General features: G+C 44.8%; 6 protein-coding genes across 9 annotated transcripts in view; 2 read left to right on the top strand and 4 right to left on the bottom strand.

Annotated features, from left to right (window-relative positions):
- Positions 1–1,390: 1,390 nt before the first annotated feature.
- Positions 1,391–2,793, top strand: LOC120951044 (venom serine protease inhibitor). Its single transcript, XM_040369533.2, has 2 exons — positions 1,391–1,658; positions 1,737–2,793. Exons 1-2 carry the CDS (start codon positions 1,565–1,567, stop codon positions 1,937–1,939), a joined length of 297 nt encoding a protein of 98 aa, XP_040225467.2. The 5' UTR covers positions 1,391–1,564; the 3' UTR covers positions 1,940–2,793.
- Positions 2,794–3,311: 518 nt separating this feature from the next.
- Positions 3,312–16,187, top strand: LOC120951040 (sensory neuron membrane protein 1). Its single transcript, XM_040369530.2, has 7 exons — positions 3,312–3,710; positions 4,047–4,204; positions 14,026–14,422; positions 14,491–14,787; positions 14,855–15,058; positions 15,129–15,307; positions 15,720–16,187. Exons 1-7 carry the CDS (start codon positions 3,585–3,587, stop codon positions 15,985–15,987), a joined length of 1,629 nt encoding a protein of 542 aa, XP_040225464.2. The 5' UTR covers positions 3,312–3,584; the 3' UTR covers positions 15,988–16,187.
- LOC120951045 (chymotrypsin-elastase inhibitor ixodidin-like) lies at positions 5,707–6,503 on the bottom strand. The gene is made up of 2 exons (XM_040369534.2): positions 6,127–6,503; positions 5,707–6,033 (listed from the first exon to the last, which is right to left on the bottom strand). The coding sequence occupies exons 1-2, from the start codon at positions 6,227–6,229 to the stop codon at positions 5,843–5,845; spliced, it is 294 nt and encodes a 97-aa protein (XP_040225468.2). The 5' UTR covers positions 6,230–6,503; the 3' UTR covers positions 5,707–5,842.
- LOC120951041 (mucin-2-like) lies at positions 11,248–14,010 on the bottom strand. The gene is made up of 2 exons (XM_040369531.2): positions 12,414–14,010; positions 11,248–12,346 (listed from the first exon to the last, which is right to left on the bottom strand). The coding sequence occupies exons 1-2, from the start codon at positions 13,540–13,542 to the stop codon at positions 12,144–12,146; spliced, it is 1,332 nt and encodes a 443-aa protein (XP_040225465.2). The 5' UTR covers positions 13,543–14,010; the 3' UTR covers positions 11,248–12,143.
- A 115-nt stretch (positions 16,188–16,302) lies between the features above and the next one.
- Positions 16,303–17,230, bottom strand: LOC120951046 (chymotrypsin inhibitor Ani s 6-like). Its single transcript, XM_040369536.2, has 2 exons — positions 16,701–17,230; positions 16,303–16,624 (listed from the first exon to the last, which is right to left on the bottom strand). The coding sequence occupies exons 1-2, from the start codon at positions 16,780–16,782 to the stop codon at positions 16,416–16,418; spliced, it is 291 nt and encodes a 96-aa protein (XP_040225470.2). The 5' UTR covers positions 16,783–17,230; the 3' UTR covers positions 16,303–16,415.
- A 418-nt stretch (positions 17,231–17,648) lies between these two features.
- LOC120950032 (UDP-glucosyltransferase 2) overlaps positions 17,649–20,372 on the bottom strand; it is a 29,175-nt gene continuing 26,451 nt past the window's right edge. For all 4 annotated transcript variants that reach the window (XM_040367760.2, XM_049605306.1, XM_049605304.1 and 1 more), the window contains exons 6-8: positions 19,024–19,688; positions 18,805–18,927; positions 17,649–18,699 (exon numbers count right to left, since the gene is read on the bottom strand). In XM_040367760.2, the coding sequence (XP_040223694.2) occupies positions 18,573–18,699; positions 18,805–18,927; positions 19,024–19,688 (915 nt within the window). In that variant the 3' untranslated portion in view covers positions 17,649–18,572. The remainder of the gene's footprint in view (positions 18,700–18,804; positions 18,928–19,023; positions 19,689–20,372) is intronic.

The following is a 20,372-nucleotide window of genomic DNA, read 5'->3' as shown; positions in this document are numbered from 1 at the left end:
AATCGGCCAATTGCAGCAAACATGATCTCGAAGGGAGAAACGCCGAGGTACCTCGGGCAAGTGTTGGCGACCTTTCAACGACATTTTCGTCGCTGCAGCTTGTGAGAATGACGAGGCTGTTCGAGTGGCTATGTGTGTGTGTGCGTGCACACGTGTACGCGGTACGATAGAAAGCACTGCATCGAGAACCGCCCATGGTGGGTCGATCGACACCCGCTCCCCTGCAAATGCCCTACGGGGGAGCCCTGACACGTGTTGAAACGCGTGCGTGAGCTACTTTTGCTTGCTGTTAAATTACCGAAACAATTAACCACCATTCAGCTTCGGGACCGCAGAAGGTTTAAGCCTGCGGGAAGGATGTGTTGTCATCGGTGCACCAGGGGCGCATGATTGGTTGTAATTCTGTTTCGTTTTATTTTGGGTCAATAAAACTATATCTTTTTCATATTATTCAATTGTGCTTCCAGAGCAGAAACTCGGTGTTGTTTGCAGGACTCCTGTAACAGTGTGGTAAACAACTGCCCTGGTGCTTTACATCTGCTTGCTTTCACAGAAAAACGCCCAAAAGTATGCAATCGCGTTTGTGTAAGAGTGCAAGTTAGCTCCGTCATGTTATGTTTGCACTATTAAAAGTTTTTCTTCATGTTTATGATCCATTCTGAATGTTTTGCATTTCTTTACAACCTCTTTTTGCTATAATATGAAAGACTAAAGGTTTACTTGCAATGTGACAAACGATGCAAGTTGAAACGAGACAAAGAGCTAAAATCCAATGAAAAAATGTATTTCCAGTTTTCAGCTCCTAAGAGCCTGCTGACTTAACTGATACCGAGTAGCTAGTTAAATAAATAGACGATTACAACGAGAAGTGAGAATTGTTATTTTCTACTTTTTTTATTTTTAACATGCAAGATAGTACTCTCCGAAGTTATGCGAAATGAATCCCAACATGAAATTCTTGAACCAAACAAAGTGCATAATTTGCAAAAAAAAAAAAAACGAATCAACTTCAACCATCAGCTAGGCAACATAGCCTTCGAATGTACCGATATGTTTCGCGATTCTGGGAGTTTGTTCGATTCTCGACTTAGTTTCACTCCGCATCTTGAAAACATTGTGAAGAAAGTTTCATCAGTAAGTAGCCTTAGACAACCACCGATCGTTCGTCATCGATCGGTCTTCAAAACCACCTGTATTACACTCCTAGTCCGTCCTTGACCCATTTTCCATGACGGGTCTGATGGCAAGAACATTCGATAATTCGGTAATCCAACCATTGATGGTGAAATCTCGAATATTCGACATATTTCTATCGGTATCTTGACCTAGTGTTTGGACTTTTTCTCACAAAAATTCAATTGATTCTCTCATAAATTGCTTTGTTGTACTGTATGAAATTAAACCCATATTTCTATTTGCTACATTTGTCAACAACAAAACATTGACGTCAATTCGCGCTCAGATTGTTTGTTCAATTGTGCGTCGAAATTGTGCGTACTCGCGGTTTATATTCGCACTCATCATCGCCTTTTCAACATATTCTACTTCCAGCCAGTGCACAGAGATGAAGCATCTCGCAATCTTCCTGCTGGTCGCTGCAGCCGCGCTGATCGAAGTACAGGGACAGAGTGAACCATGCTTGCTGTGGATGAAACCGCGTAAGTAAAGCAGTGCTTGAGTTGTGATATTTTTCTTCCTGCTTAGCTGAAATTAAAACGCATTGTGCCTTATTTTAGAGCCAACGTGTCCCACTAACGAACGATACACGTGCTGCAAGCCATGTCGCGAGTCCACATGCCTGTCCACCGGATTGCTTCCCAAATGTGCTGGGCCCTGCAAAGGAGGATGTATTTGTAAAAATGGCTACATACGCGTCATAAACAATGGTAGATGTGTTCTACCGTCGAAATGCTCCAATAGTTTCCCATTTAAATTTTGATTTCTAGGTTGATCAAGGCGATGCTTTTTGGTTGGAGCAGAATAAAGAAATTATTCAATTTTCAAAATGCAAACCGAAAGCATTCCTTCCCTTTTCATTTGTGTGGGTACGATGAATTCAAGCACCCTGCACTATAGCATTCCAGCAGTGGAACGTTTCATTTCTCGTCTGATCGATCAGAAAACGCCTCCCGCACTCAATCAGTCGGTCGGTTCCGCCCGGGGAGGTACAATTATTTTTCACCTTAACATCTAAATCCCCACCATTGCCATTGGAGGCATGCCTTGTCATTGGTAAGGTGCTCATCACGCATTGATGACCCATGCTGAAGGGAACGGAAAAAGAGGGACAGAAAGGTGGACAAAGACAATGGAGGAGTGCAGCTTTACGTCTATTGTACAGTCCCGTATCGATAAACGAGAGACCGACCGACCGAGGTGGAAGTCCGGACGGCAGCTTTATGGACAACTTGACACTGGCTCAAAACCCCTAGTGATTGATGGAATGCGAGTATTTTGCGGTATGTTTGGGTTTTTTGTCTCTTCCAACGGAGACGATTATTTATTGGTTTTTGAGATGTTTTAAAGACGTCGCTGGCAGGTCTATTAATTTGGAGGAAAAAAACCTAAAATGCAAGAATTTACCAGTAAAAAATAAAGTTATAGCTAAACAATTTGTTTGGTATTTTTGATTTTCCCTTTATCCCACAAAAGTATCAAGTCACAACCCATCAACGCACGAAACAGTTCTCCTTATTTGCGATCCTTGAGTTACCCCGCAAGCGGCCGCTGCGTCCGACGCACCACAGAGTGTGGTAGAACTTTCTCATCTAATTACCTACAATTAACATTATTTATTCTACCATTTTACACTACGGTACGGGCAGCCGACTGGCGGACAATTGAAAACAGAAATGCGTCCTTCCCACGTCGATCAATAGCACATTTGCATTTTCTCAAAATAGGTTTTGCGAGAATGTGTTTTACGCGCGTTTAAGGACACCTCGCAGCTTACGAGCCGGCAGCAGTAATAACTGCGCCATCTTCGAACGGTTCTGTCGATAATGTTAACTTGCACCGTTTGAAGCTGATGTCTTTGCTGTTTTTATCGTTTTTCGATTTGGTTGTTGTTGTTGTTGTTGTATTGCTTCTCTCACCCCCACGTATCGCGTAGATAATCGTCGCAGACCGGGAAGTGAAGGTTGACCCACCCACCCGTTGCCAACCTGATGCGGGGGAAATGATGATGATACGGACGATGATGATGATGATGGTATTGGAAAAAATAACAGATTTTGCACATCAAGCGAACTTGAAGCTTTTCGCAGGTAACCTCCAACACGCTGTCTATCAAGCTATCAAGGGCTATGCGCCCTCCGATTGCGGATCAGTCGACGTTTGGTGTTTGACGGTACGCAACGTGGACAGCCAAGTTAGCGCTAATTGTTGTGTTTCGGGGTTTATTTCAATCAATTGATAAATAAATATGCCTATAGTACTGCCTTTCATGTAAGGCTCAGTGTAAATGGGCTTTAGTTGATGTACCTGTACCTGAAGTTGGGATCTTTATCGTGCTCGGATTGCGTATTTAGCAAGGCGTACAACATAAGCTTGATTTTTGCATAGCAGCAATAACAAACGAATTGATGAAGATGGAGCTAAAGGAAAGAAATTTTAAGAAGATTGGACTTATCTGCGTCGCGGTGCTTCTGTGTGGTATGGTGTTTAGCTATGGGATATTTCCGTCGATTTTGCGTTTCATGATAAAGCAGGTACGTTTGACTAGAGTTCATTCTCGAGCTGCTTTTTTGTGGCACATTTTCAAATGATTGTAATGATTATCCCTTTACTGCCTTGAGAAGCGCCTGAAGGTATGCAATATTGGAAGGTTAGCTTCATAAAAACCTAAAGGCATAGAATTAAATGAAAATGGAATCATAATTGGCGTCGGGAAGATACAAGGGACAGAGCCATGGCCCAGCGCCGAACTGCAGGGTTAATCTTAACGTGCACTCATTTTGAATATGAACAAGCGTTATTGCCTTTTGTGCAACATTGTATTTTAGGCATTTAGTAAAATTTTAACATTGTTTTTTTACCACTTCCAGAACGTGCTGCTGAAACCGGGCACACAAATACGGGACATGTTCGAGAAGATACCATTTCCGCTCGACTTCAAGCTGCACATCTTCAACGTGACGAACCCGGATGAAATTATGCGCGGTGGCAAACCGCGCGTCAACGATATTGGACCACTTTATTTCGAGTATGTACCATATGTGTGCGAGTGTCTTTCTGTTCAGGTAGTTGAACATTTCAATCATATAACCTTTACTTTATTATTTAAAAAATAAGACTTGAGACATAAACGTCGCTCATTGTAGTATTGTTGCAAAAACTGATATATTCACTAAACATCCTGCGAAACTACCCATTTATAATTAAAACGATAAACAGTTTCGGAAAGTTGCACAAAATTCGGAATGTCGTTGAAAATCGCTTCAGAAACGTGGACAGCTCCTTGCTGGAATGCATTCTCCACCATGAACTCGACGCACGTAGCCGCTAGCGCAGACACATCCTTCGGTGCAGCGAACAAAACAATATACATTCTGATTCATCGTCGAGCAAGTCTTCTGCACGCAGGGTCCACAGCACGAGTAGAGCTCATTGCGGGGGCACCGCCGAACTAGTATGCCAACCGCTGACGAGGATAAGAAATTTGAAAATAAGTAAAAACGTAACATTACTTCAGTTCAGCTGCTCTCTTACGACGCTGTCCCGACGATCCTGCAGAGAGAGAACACAACACGGATGGGTTTACAGACTGTGCACGGTTCAACCCAACAGCAGTGCATAGCACAAGACTGCAGGCAAACATAATCTTTAAAGCAGACACCATGATTTTCGTTGTGTGAAACCGGTACTAAACTGAATCAGCGGCCCCACGGATGGCTAGATCCTGCTGAAGTTCGATTGTTTTATAGCCGGAAGAATTTCGGCAAATTGTGTAGCCTGCTGGGCAAATTTGAACAGATGCGCCCATGTTTTCTTCTCACCAGGAGTATAGTTTACCTTTCGTCTGGTGTGTTGTAGTGGCTTGATGTGTTTGCGTATTTTATTTTTGCATCTGATACGACACATGTAACCGGGATAACCATCCAGTGTATACACTCAAAAAGAAAACACAATCAAACTGATCTCCTCGCTACTAAGGAATGATCGTAGTCTATTCCATCCATTGCATCGTGTTGAATGTTGCTACCCTGCCTTGAAGCAAGTTGCATAAAAACGTTTTGCACGGTTTTACGAGTTAGTTTTTATTGCGCAAGATCGCAAGATGTTTTACTTTTAACAACTTTCATATGATTGGTGATAATTTTCGATAACTCGGTTTCCTAAATATATGTGACAGCTGTGATGTTGAACAATATCTCACGAGCGGTGAGGTATGCTGTTGGCATTAAAAACTGACCCGAGATACTGTGTGTGTTTAGAGTTTTTTTTTTCAATAAAAGGAAATTGTTTGGGAGTGCTCTTCAGGAATTGTTTATTTTGTCGGTACATAAATTTCTATGAAAGACATCATTGGCAACCACGGTGCAATTTTATAACTTTTAGTTCCAATCTTCAATGTTATAACCGTATTGTAAGTCGAGCCATTCTTTGCTTGTGTCTGGTTAATATTTAAGTAGCACTGAAAATTAAGTGGTTTTTTTATATTTAATAACCGTCATTTCAAAAATCAATCTCAGTGTTTTTGCGAAGTCGTTTTCCAAAGTGCAGATTTTTATTCTTATTTCATCTATGATCAATCACAATGTCTTTCCTACGTAAGAAACAATTCTTTAGTTGTCATCATTTCCGCCAGTTTTAGGGCGTTATGTGTTCCGTGCGTTTACAATTATTTTCGACCAGATGCGCATTGCGCATCGCGCACGCAGCCTCCGTCCGCCCATCGACGCGTGTATCCGTCAGCGCAGTAGCATCCTTTGTAGCACCGTTCATTACAGTATCTGTTGCGGGACATATTATCACAGGTCAGCTCGAAGCACATTCCGCAGCAGTAGTAGACCTCATTCGGCCCGCATTTCACTGCAAAAGAATAAGGACATCGTTAGCACCAAGCTGTTGTTAGTAGCACGAAAGCAGAGCACTTATTTTGTCGCTTCACTTCTGCGTACGTACTGTGGCGGGTACAGGCCAAAACATCCCTGTTTGGAACTATCCTCTGAGCCGAGCCACAGGAGGCCACCACACAAACAATCAGCAGCAGTAGTAAGCACTTCATCGTCACGCTCTGTTACTCAGGTTTCTGATGGTAGCGTCTAAAACACGGGAACAGTTTTCGTCTGTTCGTTATATGGCCCAAGCTGGCAATGTTCTAGATCGAAGCGCCACCTGATCAAATACAGAGAGATGGGACAAATGTTTTCACGCTCAGCAGTGCAGTTGTTTTCCTTCCATCTAGGGATGCCAGATGAACGCGTGCCTGCGTTTGAACGCCAGTTTTGGCAACTTCCAGAATGGTTGCCTTATGCAAGTAAAATTATTTTGTAACAATCACAATTTTATTAAACTGCTAGTTGCAGTAGATGTTTTTTTTCCCAAGGGCCTTGCTAATTTAAATTACATTGTGTGCGATTGTGGAATAACCCTTAACAGACAAAAATTAAAATCATGGAGAATAATGTTAGCCTTTTGTTTTCTCAAAAGTTGCTTGAAAAGTTATATCTATGTTTTTTTCATATCTGTGTATATATCTTATTCTTACTCAAGTGTGTACTTCAATGCTATAGTAAGTTTTCTTGTTAAGCGATAATTGCGTTCCGAACACATCAGCGTTATTCAAATATTCAAGATCGAATATCAAGAGTAATAGTCAAAAAACATTTAATATATGACTAATTTTGTTTAAACATCATGAGTATAGACACTAATTTGATTATTTATTCATTTTTGTGCAGTGTAAACGCGGGTAGAAAAGCAATTAATTTAGAAATTGAAAAACAATTCAAATGCCGCGTACTAAGAAAGTAGTTTCTAATGTCCTTGCAATATTTCACCTCAATTAAGTTCATGTACTTTTGTAATACCGCTTCAAGGTGATCACATGTGGTCTGTGAAATTAAAACAGTAAATAATAATACTCATGCGCACGTGTAGGTAAACACAAAGATGCTCCAGTAAGCAAATTCAATAACAAGCGTTGAAACGTTCCCAACCCGCAAAAGGCGGTTTTCGCCGCGATTTACGACCAAGCGAAAATAAAAATTATACCATTTGTATGGGGCGAACACACACACACAAATTATGGTGGCTGATTATGGATGGGAAGATTATGGTTCTGACTTCTGTTTCGCTCACGCTCACAAACGATGGTGTCCCGTCGCATTCTCACCATGTTATAGGCGCAAAGCTGTGGTTGTTGCTGCTCTTTCTCGCACGTGAGGGAGTTTTCTTTCTCCTTGTTATTCCCATGTGTGGCATCGGCTGGGAACGATCGTCATCCTCCTGATCCGTTAGTTAGTTAAATGTAAATTGTTAGAAGCAATGGCTCTGGCACACCCAATGCTGCACAAATTCGTGCACGTTTATGTGCCACACTGTACGGACAACGTTTTGGCTAGCACAACAACACAATTTAGCAACACAGCCCGGCCTTTGGTCCTGAATTTAAAAAAAAAAACCTAAAGCACATGTATGATGTTGTGTGTAGATTTGGTACATTTTACACGGACGGGCAACAATAAAATGCCGCATATTGTATACCCTTTAAACTAAGCGGCAGAATGCGATTTAAACGTCATTCTGCTGCTCTATTTGGCATGCACACAGACTCATTGAACGCATGATGTGATTAAACCGTTTCCTACGAGGCTATACGCGTTCGATTCTCATCCGGACCATTCCTCCGGTATGAAGAACTGACTATCCGATAACGTGGTTTTAGTAAGGTAAAGAAGAAGCTGTTACAGCCCGGTCCACAGTATTGGTCGTTACGTCAAAGAAGAAGAAACTTTGTACGGGAGGATGTGGCTTGAATTGCTGCGCTCAGCCTCGGCTCGTAAGGGAGGCAAGATCACCTGTACAACAAAGAGATCAGGAAGATGGCAGGGAGCTGTGGGGTCTTATCGGCCACGGACTGCAATCGATCACGTGGCTCCACGGAGCGCTGGTATGTGGTCAGCAAGTGTAGTATGTAGTTCGCCAGCCACCATCCCGTCCCGTGGGAGCAACGAGTTCGAGTCGGCTCAAATGATCCGGATCGTTTACGGATGGTTCCCACCCGGTAGGTCGACCCCCACCCAGTGGCGGATTAACAGGTGTACAGGCCCTAAGCGGTCACACGAATGTGTCGAGCGAGTCGATTTTACTTTTGAGCGGGGGCCCCACACGGCCGCTTTATTTGCGTACTGGCAGTGGCGAATCTTACGGTAGGCGGACTAGGCGGTCGCCTGGGGCTCCGCCGGTTTAGGGGCTCCGTAGTTCGCTAGTCTATAGTATGCCTATGGACAGAGCACTAGCGACAAGGGCACCCGGAAGGATGGACGTTGGGGCCCCGAGGCTGGCTAATCATTTGCACAACTCCCTTCCCCCTCCCCCCAGCAATTTTTTTCAGGTTTACTGTTAAATATCCCTACAGCAAGCAGTGCCGGAAACCACCCCCCCCCCCCCCCCCTAGAACACCATTTACAGGGGGCCTCAACTCGTCTAATCGCCTAGAGCCCCCAATACCCTTTATCAGCCACTGCGTACTGGTTAATCCGCCCTGCCCGTACCTTGTATACTAAACTATGCTAGCCTTATTAAACAGCAACACGAATCAAAAAGGAAAGAAAAGGGAAGGGAGTATGGAAATAGTGGGCAAACAAGAGCGGAAGGAGGGGCGGGAAGGAGCGGTTCGACTATCACCGAAGAGGTGAGATGAGAAGAAGAATGCGTGGATTGCGTGCAGCAGCGCGGATTGTTCCGGAGCGACGATGGGCTCTAAACAATGGATCGGAATGGACGAGAGCGAAGCGAGCTGGAAGGGGAGCGGGAAGGACATACAGGAAGGGAGCAACATGCATTTTTTGTAAGTAAATGTTCTTCCTTCCAGCCACACTTTGAAAAGAAATTTCTGTTAAAAATGAAATCAAAAATATTGTCTACATCAATCTTATGAGCGGAGGATCGTAGAGGGTTTATTTATCTTTTTCTTATTTTACACAACAATCTTTGTTTTTCTTCCTGCCTCAACCACTCTTGAGAGCGGATCTCCTGTTTTTCTTCATCTTGGCGTAACGCCCTGCTCGTTCATGCCGGCAGCCGGATAGTCAGCCCATACGAGGATTGAACCGAAGACGAGCATGTTGTTAAGTCGTGCGAGTTGACGTTACTAATTGATTTACCCATAGCGGGATAGCCAGTCCTGAGCTACTAGCACCATACGGGGCTTGAACCTAGGACTGGTATGTTGTGGTATTGTGTTCGGGTATCACGACAACGAGGGACCGCCGAAACCAACCAAGCAATCCATAGAATGCGGGGACGCGTGGAGCACCTTGGCGCGTGAAAGGTCCGGCTGCATTGCCGGCATTTGAGGCTCCCGGGGGCCGGTCGCCACAGCCAATCCCCGAGTGCAGCCGCAGCGCTATCGACAATGCATGCAGCATAAACGTCACTTACGCATGCTGCGTCAATGGCGAGTTCAGCGACGGGCTAGAACACAACTCTCTATGCCACCCGCCAGGCAGCGACATGGCCGCGCCGCACCATCCGCAACGATGATGCGTCTCCAAAAAAGGCGAGAGAAGGAGCCAGCCAGGCAACGCGAGCGAGCGATGCGTGCGCCAGCCATGTCGAGGCGGGGTCTTCCTTGCTTACAGCATCGAGCGAGAGGCGGGGGAGACGTTCCTTTCTCTCTTCCGAAGAGTAGACGGTAATATACAAGAATACAGTACAAAATGCATTCTTACTTGTAATCCCCGTTAGGAGGGAAGGAGGGAGGGAGAGGGGTAGGGGAGGATTGGATGGGTTTGAGCATTATTGATAAAAAAGTAATAAATGGAAAGACAACATGTGTTCAATGATAACATTCGTCATTTGAACATTTGACTTTCCGTTAAGTTTATCTAAGCATTGGTTGGCTTCACATGTGCGTACTAGTGCATTGATAATTGTCCTTTGATTGCTTCTTCTTTTTTTTTGCACAAGCGCAACTAACTACACTAACAAACAATTTAAACCCCGTACGAAGCATTTATTCAATCGAACCAGCAAATAGCTCCAACGGTAGATCGATTTATACATCCACACGACAACTTTGCGCGGTGATCAAATCCGGATTCGAACGACGGCTGCAGGCAACGCGCAATGCATCAGCAGCCAAAAAAAACGGGAAGGAAAAAAAACAATAACCCCAAGTCAAGCGCGCTCACACAAGGTCAAGCATTCGCCAATAGCCGCTGCGAGAAAGAGGGGTACGAAGGAGGTGGTGGGAAGCGACGTCACACAAAGCGACTGTGATCTGGAAGAACGGATAAAGAGGACAGCAGACAAGCGTGTTATCACTCCCACCACTAGCAGCCTATGAACAGCTGGTGTGATCGCCACTACCGACAAGCAAGGAGTAAGGGGGGAGGGCAAGATTCGTTTTTTGTAGCCATCCATAAAATTTATTTTTTGTGGCTGCTATTCGATACAACAACCCAAAATCAGCAAAACCACCCATAATTTTGCTGTTTTTCGCCGTGAAATCTATTTCAAAAAATTCGCTTCGTCGAGTAACCTCTTATAAGCGACGTAGCCCCGACGACGGGTGGACGTTCACACGACTTATGCACGACGTCGAAAATTTTATAGCATTGCCGGATTTTGCGGGTTGGGTTATAGGCATTGATCGTGAATTATTTCATCCTTGCGTAAAATGCAAGGTGCATTGAAGATATCAGGTGGTGGCATCTGAAAATTTGTCACATGACATAAGTTCCCGGGATTCAAACCTTTGTCTTCGTTTTTTAACTCTTTGATCTATTTTATCTACATGTTATTTTTTTAATCGATTACACTTATTATTCGTATTTTGGAGTTTGCAAATTCCTATGTGACATTATAAAATATATGGGACATAGGTATTGCAGTAAACAATGATAAAAACAAGTATTTTTTTCGTGAAAGTTTTGTATACTTTACTGTTTTATCGACATTTTTAAATATACCAATTAAAACATCTTTTCTATCAGTTCTTTTTACATTCATTCATCACTGTCTACGAGATGCATAGACGACTTAAAAGAAATTGGAGATTTTATCTCTTTGATCAACTTCAACTCTTTCGTAAATATGACCCATTTTTTGTAACAATCAATAAACGTACAGAATTGCACTTAAGAAACAAGAAATCTGTTTTGTTTACTTTGTTTCGTGTGCGCAGACCAACGGTAAACGAGCTTAAAATGACGTAAGGTCCCTCGCATCGACTTTTCAAATGCACTTTTCCACCACCTGATCTGTATAATGCAGAATGAGACAATGACACAGTGAGATAATTAAACATATATTCGAAAACAGATGTGTCAAACTATTAATATTAATTTGTTTAGTAAGCAACTTGTTCACCTAAAAATCAATTAATGTGCCGTAATATCTTGGTAGAATATGAGTGTGAGTGCGTGAAAAACTTGGCATTTCATTTGACCGTCAATGCACGATGCAGGATAAAAGTTGCGTACATAAATTTAAACTAGAAATTCAGCCATGTTCATTTTGGGTTTGAAGTTTTTTCAAGTTTCACGGCGTGAAATTCTCTCGATACGTCTGGTTGCACTGTCACAAATCATCTACTACTTTGCATACTTTTAGGCGGATCGATGTTATCGTTACTCATGTATTGGATGCTCGCCAGGTACGTTTGTTAAACACATTCACGCAAAGTAATGAAAGAGATGAGAGAAGCGTGTGTATTTTGCATTGTTTAATTTATTCTATAATTTTTGTTTGTCAAAAGTTGGTTCTCTGCAAAAAGATACTGTTGTAAATCAATGCCAAAATGTATCGTAAATGGTGTACTTTATTACAGACATTCACATGTAAAAATGTTCACTACAACTACCGCCTAGCAACTACACAGCTTCAAGATACCATGTATTCAACTGTATGCTTTAAGGTGCATTGGTCGCAATTTATCTTTTTATTTTAAACCCATTCTTTTAGTCCCTGCTCTACTCTTTGATGTAGGGTGGAAACTCTTGCTTCGGGCAGGCTTTGTACGAAATGCATGGTCCCTTCGGATGGGCACGCACGAATCCTACCATGCAGAAGCAACCCTGCACACAGCCCCGATCTTGACAGGTAACATATCCCCGGCACGTGTTATAGGCGCACTGTCCGCAGCAGTTAAACACTTCATTTTCACCGCAAGTTGCTGAAAGAAAAAGATCAAAATCTCAAATAAGATATCATACATTTGATTGTTAATAGTAACTCAGTACTTGGAATGCATTTTGTAGTAGTGGTGCGTATGGTTGTAGTCGGTGGATAGGTGAAAGTTGTTTTCGGTGGTGTAGTTCTCGTGGTACTGCGAGCGGTAGTCGGTGGTGTCGTTTTCGCGGTGGTGCGCGATGATGTCTTCGCAGTGGTGCGCGATGATGTCTTCGCAGTGGTGCGTACTGTAGTGTTCGTGGTGGTACGTACTGTAGTGTTCGTGGCAGTTCCAGTTGTGGCAGGCGTAGAAGAAGCTATCATGGTGGTTAGAGTCGTATTTCGTGTTGTTGTATAATTCTGGCTCGTCTGGGGAGATGTTTCTTGGGTGACTGGAGCTTTAGTTACTGTCGGTGCTGTATCAGGAACAGTAGTAGTCTCATTTGCAACCGGCGCAGTAGGTACTGGTGCAGTAGTTTCAGTCGGACTCGTCTCTGGACATGTTTCTATGGTGATCGGAGGCTCAGGTTCTATCGGAGTTGTACCAGGATCTGTAGGGGTCTTCTCTGTTACTGGTGTAGTTGTGTCGGGACATGTTTCTTCGGTGATGGCAGTCTGAATTTCTGTCGGCATTGTATCAGGAACTGTAGAGGTCTTCTCCGTTACTGGCGCAGTTGCGTTAGTCGGGCTCGCCTCTGGAGAGCTTTCTTGGGTGACTGGAGTTTGAATTACTGTCGGTGCTGTAGGAGCCGTTGTAGTCTCATTTGCAACTGGTGCAGTAGTTTCAATCGGACTCGTCGCGGGAGATGTTTCTTCGGTGATGGGAGCATCAGTTTCTGTCGGTATTGTATCAGGATTAATAGGAGTCTCATCTGTTACTGGCGCAGTTGTGTCAATCGGGGTCATCTGGGGAGATGTTTCTTCGGTGATGGGAGCATCAGTTTCTGTCGGTATTGTATCAGGATTAATAGGAGTCTCATCTGTTACTGGCGCAGTTGTGTCAATCGGGGTCATCTCGGGAGATGTTTCTTCGGTGACGGGAGCCTCAGTTTCTGTCGGCATTGTATCAGGAACCGTAGAGAACTCATCTGTTACCGGCTCGTAGGATATTGCAGTTGAGTCAATCGGGCTCGTCGCAGTGTAGGATACACAGAGGGCCAATATATAAAGTGCAAAGAAAATTATCCTTATCTTCGCCATCGCTGATGCGTATACAACCGATAGGACAGTGGAATAGATGCGCCGCTGTATCGATGCTGCATAATTTAAGTACTTTCCGAGCTGCGGCTCAACTGCACAAACAAAATGTTCTTTTTCTTGATAGGCTTGTTTCTGCTGTAGCTTCTACGTGTTGTTACAAGGAACATACCGTCATCTGAGTAGGATAGACTGCACAACCATAGCAACCTACTTTTTCGTATGAAAAAAAAAAAATGAAAAGCCTTGAAATGGTTTCCGCTCTAGGTGAAATGCTTTGCCAATTTTATAGAACGCAAGTGTATTGTCGCAGGTGTGCAAATATGTTGCCCGTCAACGTACACGTCAACGGTGTGTTGCTTCTGCAATTTGAGGTTCTTATTATTACGAAGTTTGGAAACATTTATAGAGACAATTGTAAAAATAGTTTTAACTAGACTTTTCAGAATTTCTAGCACCTCATTTTTGATTAATTTCCATTGCCAGAGAATGGAAGGAAAAGTATGACACGGTGGACAACGTGGAGGAAGACACGCTCACGTTCACACTGCGCAACACATGGATATTCCGGCCCGATCTGTCCGCCCTAACTGGCGAGGAAATTGTCACCATACCGCATCCACTCATTATGGGCGTTCTGCTGATGGTGCAGCGGGACCGCGAAGCAATGATGCCGCTGGTCAAGAAGGGCGTCAACATCCTGTTCGATCCGCTCGAGTCCGCCTTCCTGAAGGTGCGCATCATGGACCTGCTGTTCGATGGCATTTACGTCGACTGCAGCAGCCAGGACTTTGCTGCGAAGGCGCTCTGCTCCGGCATGGATTCAGAAGGTGCAGTTATGCCGCACAACGAAACCCACTACAAGTTTTCCTTCTTTGGTATGGTAAGTAAGCGAAGTGTGATGCACACCACAACTCGCTTGTATGACCTTGTATGCACTCCGATCGGTAGCGCAATCACACCGAGGCAGGCCGTTGGGTCGTGTACCGGGGCGTGAAGAACATTCGCGACCTCGGCCGGGTGGTATCGTACAACGAGGAAACGGAGATGGACATCTGGGACGGGGACGAGTGCAACCAGTACATCGGTACCGATTCGACCATCTTCCCCCCGTTTCTCACCGCTCAGGATCGGCTATGGGCATGGTCGCCCGAAATCTGTCGTTCGCTCGGTGCGCACTACGTGCACAAGTCAAAGTATGCCGGGCTGCCGATGAGCTATTTCGAGCTGGACTTTGGCGATCTTAAGGTAAACACCGCGGATATTACGTTGTAAACAAGCAGGCAGTTGATATTTCGTACCCTTCCGTTTGCAGAATGAGCCGCACAATCACTGCTTTTGTCGCGATGCGCCCGACGATTGCCCACCGAAGGGCACGATGGATCTGTCGCCCTGTCTTGGGGGACCCATAATCGGCTCAAAGCCCCACTTCTACGGCGCCGATCCGAAGCTGGTCGAAGCGGTGGACGGGCTGGCACCGAACAAGGCAGCACACGATGTCTACATTCATTTTGAGCTGGCAAGTATTTGCTGGGTTTCGTTCACCCGTGTTCCTATTTGATATCCATATTTACCTCCCCGGTCTGCAGTTCACCGGAAGTCCGGTTTCGGCCGCAAAACGGCTACAGTTCAGCATGGAGCTCGGCCCGATACGAGACCACGAGCTGTTTGGTCAGCTGCCGGACGTAATTTTGCCCATGTTTTGGGCCGAAGAGGGTGCCTCGCTCAACAAAACCTGGACCAATCAGCTGAAATATCAACTGTTTCTGTAAGTAGCGCACCTGTCGTCTGCTCGTCGCGCAGAGCAGTGCTCTACAACTTTTTTAGGATCGCGGACCACTTGGCTTTGAAAATACATTTACCGCGGCCCACAGCTAATGATAGCATACATTATATAGCCTTAGTTCAAAGTTTTTAATTAAAAATATGTTTAAATCTTGTTCTAGACGTGCCTGTAAAAAAAAATTAATCTGATTGAGTTAATTTGGTCTGATGATTAAATCAATTTAATTGCACGATATGTATCGTAATAAGCTTTTCTTTTAAAAAATCAATTTTTTCGCGGACCACTACTGTTAACGCCATGGACCACAAGTGGTCCGCGGACCACAGGTTGGAGACCACTGGCGCAGAGAACGCATCGCACACAAATAACCTTTCACCTGTTTGCTTTCTCCCAGGGGGCTCAAGTTTAATGCCACTGTCAAATGGTTAACCATCATCATCGGTACGGTCGGGGCCGTCGGGTCGGCGTACATGTACTTTCGCAAGGAAACCAAAACAACCGACGTGGCCCCGGTGGATGTATCGACCCCGGACACCAATCCGTCGTCTGCCAAGGATGGTGTTGTGAACGTTTCGCTCGGCAGAAACCTGCCGCCCGTTATCGACGGGTTGGACAAACCGCCGAAGCTCAGGGCGACCGAGCTTCAGCAGGAACGGTACTAGTGTACAGGAAAGAACAGAATTTGATCTTTAGGTATTGTAGCTGTTGTCATACGAAGTGTCGTTTACATTAGTTTCGTAGTTTTTTTTTTAAATTATTCAATCTGCTTCATAACACATATGCAGCTGCAAAAATGATACAATGGCATTTGATTGGCAGAGTACAATTACAATAAAACACCTTTGCTATGTTGGGATCGAAATTGTTTATTATATTACTACGTGTATGCATATTCCCGGTATGGTTGGACCGAAACCCGTTCTCAAAAGAATGTGTAATCAAACTTTGCTCGGGTCACAATTTAATTACACGCAAAATTCAATATCAAATTCATTCTTGGTTTATTCTTCGTAGAATACCATTTTTCGCTGTCCCGTTTTGATATGAAAAATTCCACCGAAAAGGGTAAAAAGCCGGTTTTGTAGTAACACTATTTACGTGGCGGGCGGGTTGGAATAGTTCGGGGACACTTGTCCTGCCGAATGCAGGGACCGTCCGGTGCGTACTTCCTCACGTATCCCTGCTTGCAGTAGCAACCCTTGTAGCACACGTCCGGACATGTAGTATCATCCTCCAGGGCACAAGTGCGCTGAATGCACGAGCCGCAACACTGGTACCGCTCCCGGGCTGGGCAGATTTCTACAAAAAAGCAATCATCATAAACATACATGGATCCTTCGCGGTAGTATCAATCGCAACTGAGCGGCATGCTTACCCTTCACACATCCCGCCTTTTGTGCACCGATTGTAGCGAACGCTACGATCACTATAAAACACACTACCAATGAGTAGCGCATTGTTCCGCTTGGTTTGCCTTCAGTTAACGGGTAAAGATACTGCTGATTTATCGTCCGATGGTCTCGAAGTGATCTTAATATGTACCCAAGCTTCCCCGTTTTGTTTCAGGCATTTTGGTGCGAACGCCGTTGTTCTTCTGCACGATCGGGAACGCGTTCAGTTGTGCAAATTAAGGTAGACGAAACGTTCTCCTGTTCCCCGATGTCAGTTTGTTTGTTTGTTATTCGTTTGGTTTCTTTACTACATGTTTACACATACTCGGAACCCGCCCAGGAAGTTAAAAAAAAACAGTTTTCAGTGTTTGTATCAATTTCATGGAAAGCCAGAAACATGACATGGCGCCTGATAGGTATGCAATCAGCGTGCATGATGGATTATAGCATGTCGGCATTTGCAGCGTTACACTGGTAGTCTGTTTGATACGTAATCGCTACGAGTTTTTTTTAACAAAAACACAATACTCCTATAAGCATAAAAAACTGGATAATTTTTATTAGGAATAAAGCAAACAAATTGACAAATAAGAGCATACATATTCTTTTTTTATTTATAAGACTTAATGTGTTGTAGCAAAATAAATTATATTTTCGTTACTACCTTTTACATTGATTAGTTTTTCCACTGCTCTTTTCTAGAACACGCTTGAAGTTCTCAATATTCAACAACAATAATACTAATTATAATAAACAATAAATCATTTATGAGCAAAAAAACTCATTAAGCGAGAATAGTTCGTATTAATATAATTCGTAGAGTTCTTTCATAATATGGTTTCACTGTTTGTTATCTGTGATATGCATTTACAACCCCAATGTATAGTTTTACCCACACCAAACCCAAACACTAACACTTCTTGTTTTCCCAGTTTGTTTTTCGTCACAATAATTTATTAAAGCGAACCACTCCGCTTTACGTGTTAATGTATTTACATGGAGGTGATCAATAATACAATTTACAAGGTGTTTGCTACCGTTGACGTTGCAGCCACAGCAGCCTGTTTCCCGCTCGGTGCATTGGCTTTACAAGCTGCTTGGCGTCGTCTACTTTTTTTCCCCACCCAACAACGCAGAGCTTAGCGCAAACAGCCTCAACTTACGATTACGTTGCGAGTTACAATAATCCCCATACCAATAAATACGCACGTTCTATTGCTGGCGGTTTACAACATCACCTGTAACATCCTGCCTTTACAATACTAACATGCAGATGGGTTTTAAACTTTTCCTTGGTAAACCTTCATTCATCCTTCACACCAACTTATCACAACTTACAACTATTCACACTGTGGTTCTGGTTCTGTATTGGTTTGTCAGTTGCACTTCTAACAGGGTTCGTCGGGCGATCGAATCGGACGGTTGAACCGGCTCTAGCAAAACAAAAATAAACATATCACATTTATTAATTCGAGAGCTGCATCGGAATTGGATCGTCTAACTGCCCCCGTGTTTAAATTATTGCACAAAAAAAAAGACGTTAACGAAACACGAATAACAAGTTTACGCCGAAACGGAGGCGCCTCAGAAACAGTTCTACTGATATCGTGTTACCCTCTACGTTACGCAATACTTTGTTGTTGTTCACTTGGTTCTAAATGCACCATCCCCGAATAAAACCGAACTTACTGTACACTCGCTGTCTAGTCATTTCTTTGTTAAAAAAACCCTTTTGTAAAACTAAGGTGCGCTCTACCCATTTTGCACACGTTCAAACACTGCTTGCGTAATAAGTTAGTTACGTGGTCCTTCCATCTTCCCTTTGCTCATTTCGCTTATTTTCCTGAACTCTGTTCTCAGTGAAGTTTCTCCTTGCCCAGCTGCACGATTCGTGGGTTCAGATACAGACGGGTCAATGCTCGCAGCAGGTAAACGACACCGATCAAGAATAGCACCTGATCCAGACAGTAGTACTGGAGGAAGCTGCAATTAAAAGGAATAGCAAAAAAACGGAAGCATTAGTATCACTTTGCACACATTTGGATCATCATTAGGTTTGTTTTTGTGACTAGTCTTGCCTAGACTCACTTTAAGTTTCGTGCCGGCGACTGCAAATGGTATGCGCCGTTGTGACGAATCACGTACTCCGTCCAGTAGATGGCCGTCTCGAGCGGTGTCGATCTTTGGTCTTTCAGCAGAACCTGCCGTCGTCTAGGAGTGTTAAAAGAGAGAGTAAAAAAAAGGGGAATGAATAACGCATCATCATTATCTCGTTGGCAGCACACATTCTCCTCTTCCTTCACTTACTTGGCCTCCCGGCGGTACGTAGAGTCGTGGATCACCTTGTGGATGGCACGCACCAACCGTTCGCTCGTGATCGTTTCCAGGTCGAGCTTCAGGGCGTACCCGTCGGCGACGGCCTTTGCCGCGTTCGCATCATGGTCGCAGAACACGGGCATGGTCACGACCGGCACACCGTGGTACACCGTTTCGAACATGCTGAGCAGCCCACCGTGCGTCACGAACGCACGCAGCTTCCGGTGGCCGAGGATGTCCTGCTGCGGCAACCACCGGCCAATCTTAACGTTCGCCGGCAGATCCGTCAGCAGCGCGGGGCTCGCCTCGTACTTCCACAGCACCCGGTAGGGGAGGCGGGCAAACGCCTGTACCAGCAGCTGGCGCAGATGGTCCGGCATGTTGGCCGCCTTCACCGACGAGCCCATCGATACGTAGATAAAGCCGGACTCGCCCGCCCCGGCAATGAAGTCCTCCAGATCCTTGGGCAGCGGGGCGGCCGGTTTGCAGTGGATGCAGGCGATTTCCGCCACGTTCGGCAGGAGCGGCCGGGGGTACGTTACGCTCGCCTGCCCATTCTGCAGGATGAAGCTCACGTTGCGGGACAGGTTCCAGATGTTCGGCACGTCCGAACCGAGATGGCGCCGCACCATGTGCTGCAGGTAGAGCATCGAGGGCTGCAGAATGGAATGGAGATAGCACACGAATGGATAATTGTTATGAATATTGTGTTACTACCCGAGAATGCAAGGCGGCAAAGATGCCGCTACGGGTGCGTTTGCAAGGTTTTATGTTTCTTCGCGGTTTGCCACTGCCAGCCAGAATCCACATTTTTCCACCGAAAGCCACGCGCGCGAGCGTGAAAAAGTGTGAAAGATGATATGAAAATTAATTCTGTGTAATCGCCCTTTTCTGCGAGATGGCATTCAGTGGACAGCTTTGGCAGTGCAGTGGGCGAACCTTGCCAATGGCGGGGCAAGTTGGGGACGATTTTCCTCACCTTGACACAGCCGAACCGGTCGGACTTTTGTGTGTGCGTTTTTGCACCCGCCGGACAGAACGAAACCCTGGCGGCAACGAGCTTAAACATGCAACGTGTCACGGTGATCGAGTGCGTGTGTGTGTTTGTGTCATTTAGACGGAGTCCACCGTGACGGAGAGGACGAGCCAAATGGTAATTGGCAGGGGATGCATTTCCAAGCCAGCCTTACTAAAACTAGACCAAGACTAGCAAGAAATGCTTACGCAGTGTGTTTGAGAGGTCGGCTGAAACGAGCCCCAAGCCTAGTACTCGTGACCATGTGTGGGGGTAGTGTTGCCAACTACGACAACCGGTACAGTACGTTGAAAAACACGGCCGC

This window comes from Anopheles coluzzii, chromosome 2 (assembly GCF_943734685.1).
Source record: "Anopheles coluzzii chromosome 2, AcolN3, whole genome shotgun sequence".
NCBI classification, from domain to species: domain Eukaryota; kingdom Metazoa; phylum Arthropoda; class Insecta; order Diptera; family Culicidae; genus Anopheles; species Anopheles coluzzii.
This window is presented reverse-complemented; position numbering and strand designations above follow the sequence as displayed.

What these genes read in the sequence shown, in the direction of transcription:
- LOC120951046 (XM_040369536.2), bottom strand. Translation starts at nt 16,782, where the DNA reads ATGCGCTACTCATTGGTAGTGTGTTTTATAGTGATCGTAGCGTTCGCT. An exon ending in AAAGGCGGGATGTGTGAAGG is followed by an intron (nt 16,625 to 16,700) that starts GTAAGCATGCCG and finishes GCTTTTTTGTAG; the next exon opens with AAATCTGCCCAGCCCGGGAG.
- LOC120951040 (XM_040369530.2), top strand. Translation starts at nt 3,585, where the DNA reads ATGAAGATGGAGCTAAAGGAAAGAAATTTTAAGAAGATTGGACTTATC. An exon ending in TGCGTTTCATGATAAAGCAG is followed by an intron (nt 3,711 to 4,046) that starts GTACGTTTGACT and finishes TACCACTTCCAG; the next exon opens with AACGTGCTGCTGAAACCGGG. An exon ending in TCTACATTCATTTTGAGCTG is followed by an intron (nt 15,059 to 15,128) that starts GCAAGTATTTGC and finishes CCCGGTCTGCAG; the next exon opens with TTCACCGGAAGTCCGGTTTC.
- LOC120951044 (XM_040369533.2), top strand. Translation starts at nt 1,565, where the DNA reads ATGAAGCATCTCGCAATCTTCCTGCTGGTCGCTGCAGCCGCGCTGATC. An exon ending in CTTGCTGTGGATGAAACCGC is followed by an intron (nt 1,659 to 1,736) that starts GTAAGTAAAGCA and finishes GCCTTATTTTAG; the next exon opens with AGCCAACGTGTCCCACTAAC.
- LOC120951041 (XM_040369531.2), bottom strand. Translation starts at nt 13,542, where the DNA reads ATGGCGAAGATAAGGATAATTTTCTTTGCACTTTATATATTGGCCCTC. An exon ending in TACTACAAAATGCATTCCAA is followed by an intron (nt 12,347 to 12,413) that starts GTACTGAGTTAC and finishes TTTTTCTTTCAG; the next exon opens with CAACTTGCGGTGAAAATGAA.
- LOC120951045 (XM_040369534.2), bottom strand. Translation starts at nt 6,229, where the DNA reads ATGAAGTGCTTACTACTGCTGCTGATTGTTTGTGTGGTGGCCTCCTGT. An exon ending in TTTGGCCTGTACCCGCCACA is followed by an intron (nt 6,034 to 6,126) that starts GTACGTACGCAG and finishes ATTCTTTTGCAG; the next exon opens with TGAAATGCGGGCCGAATGAG.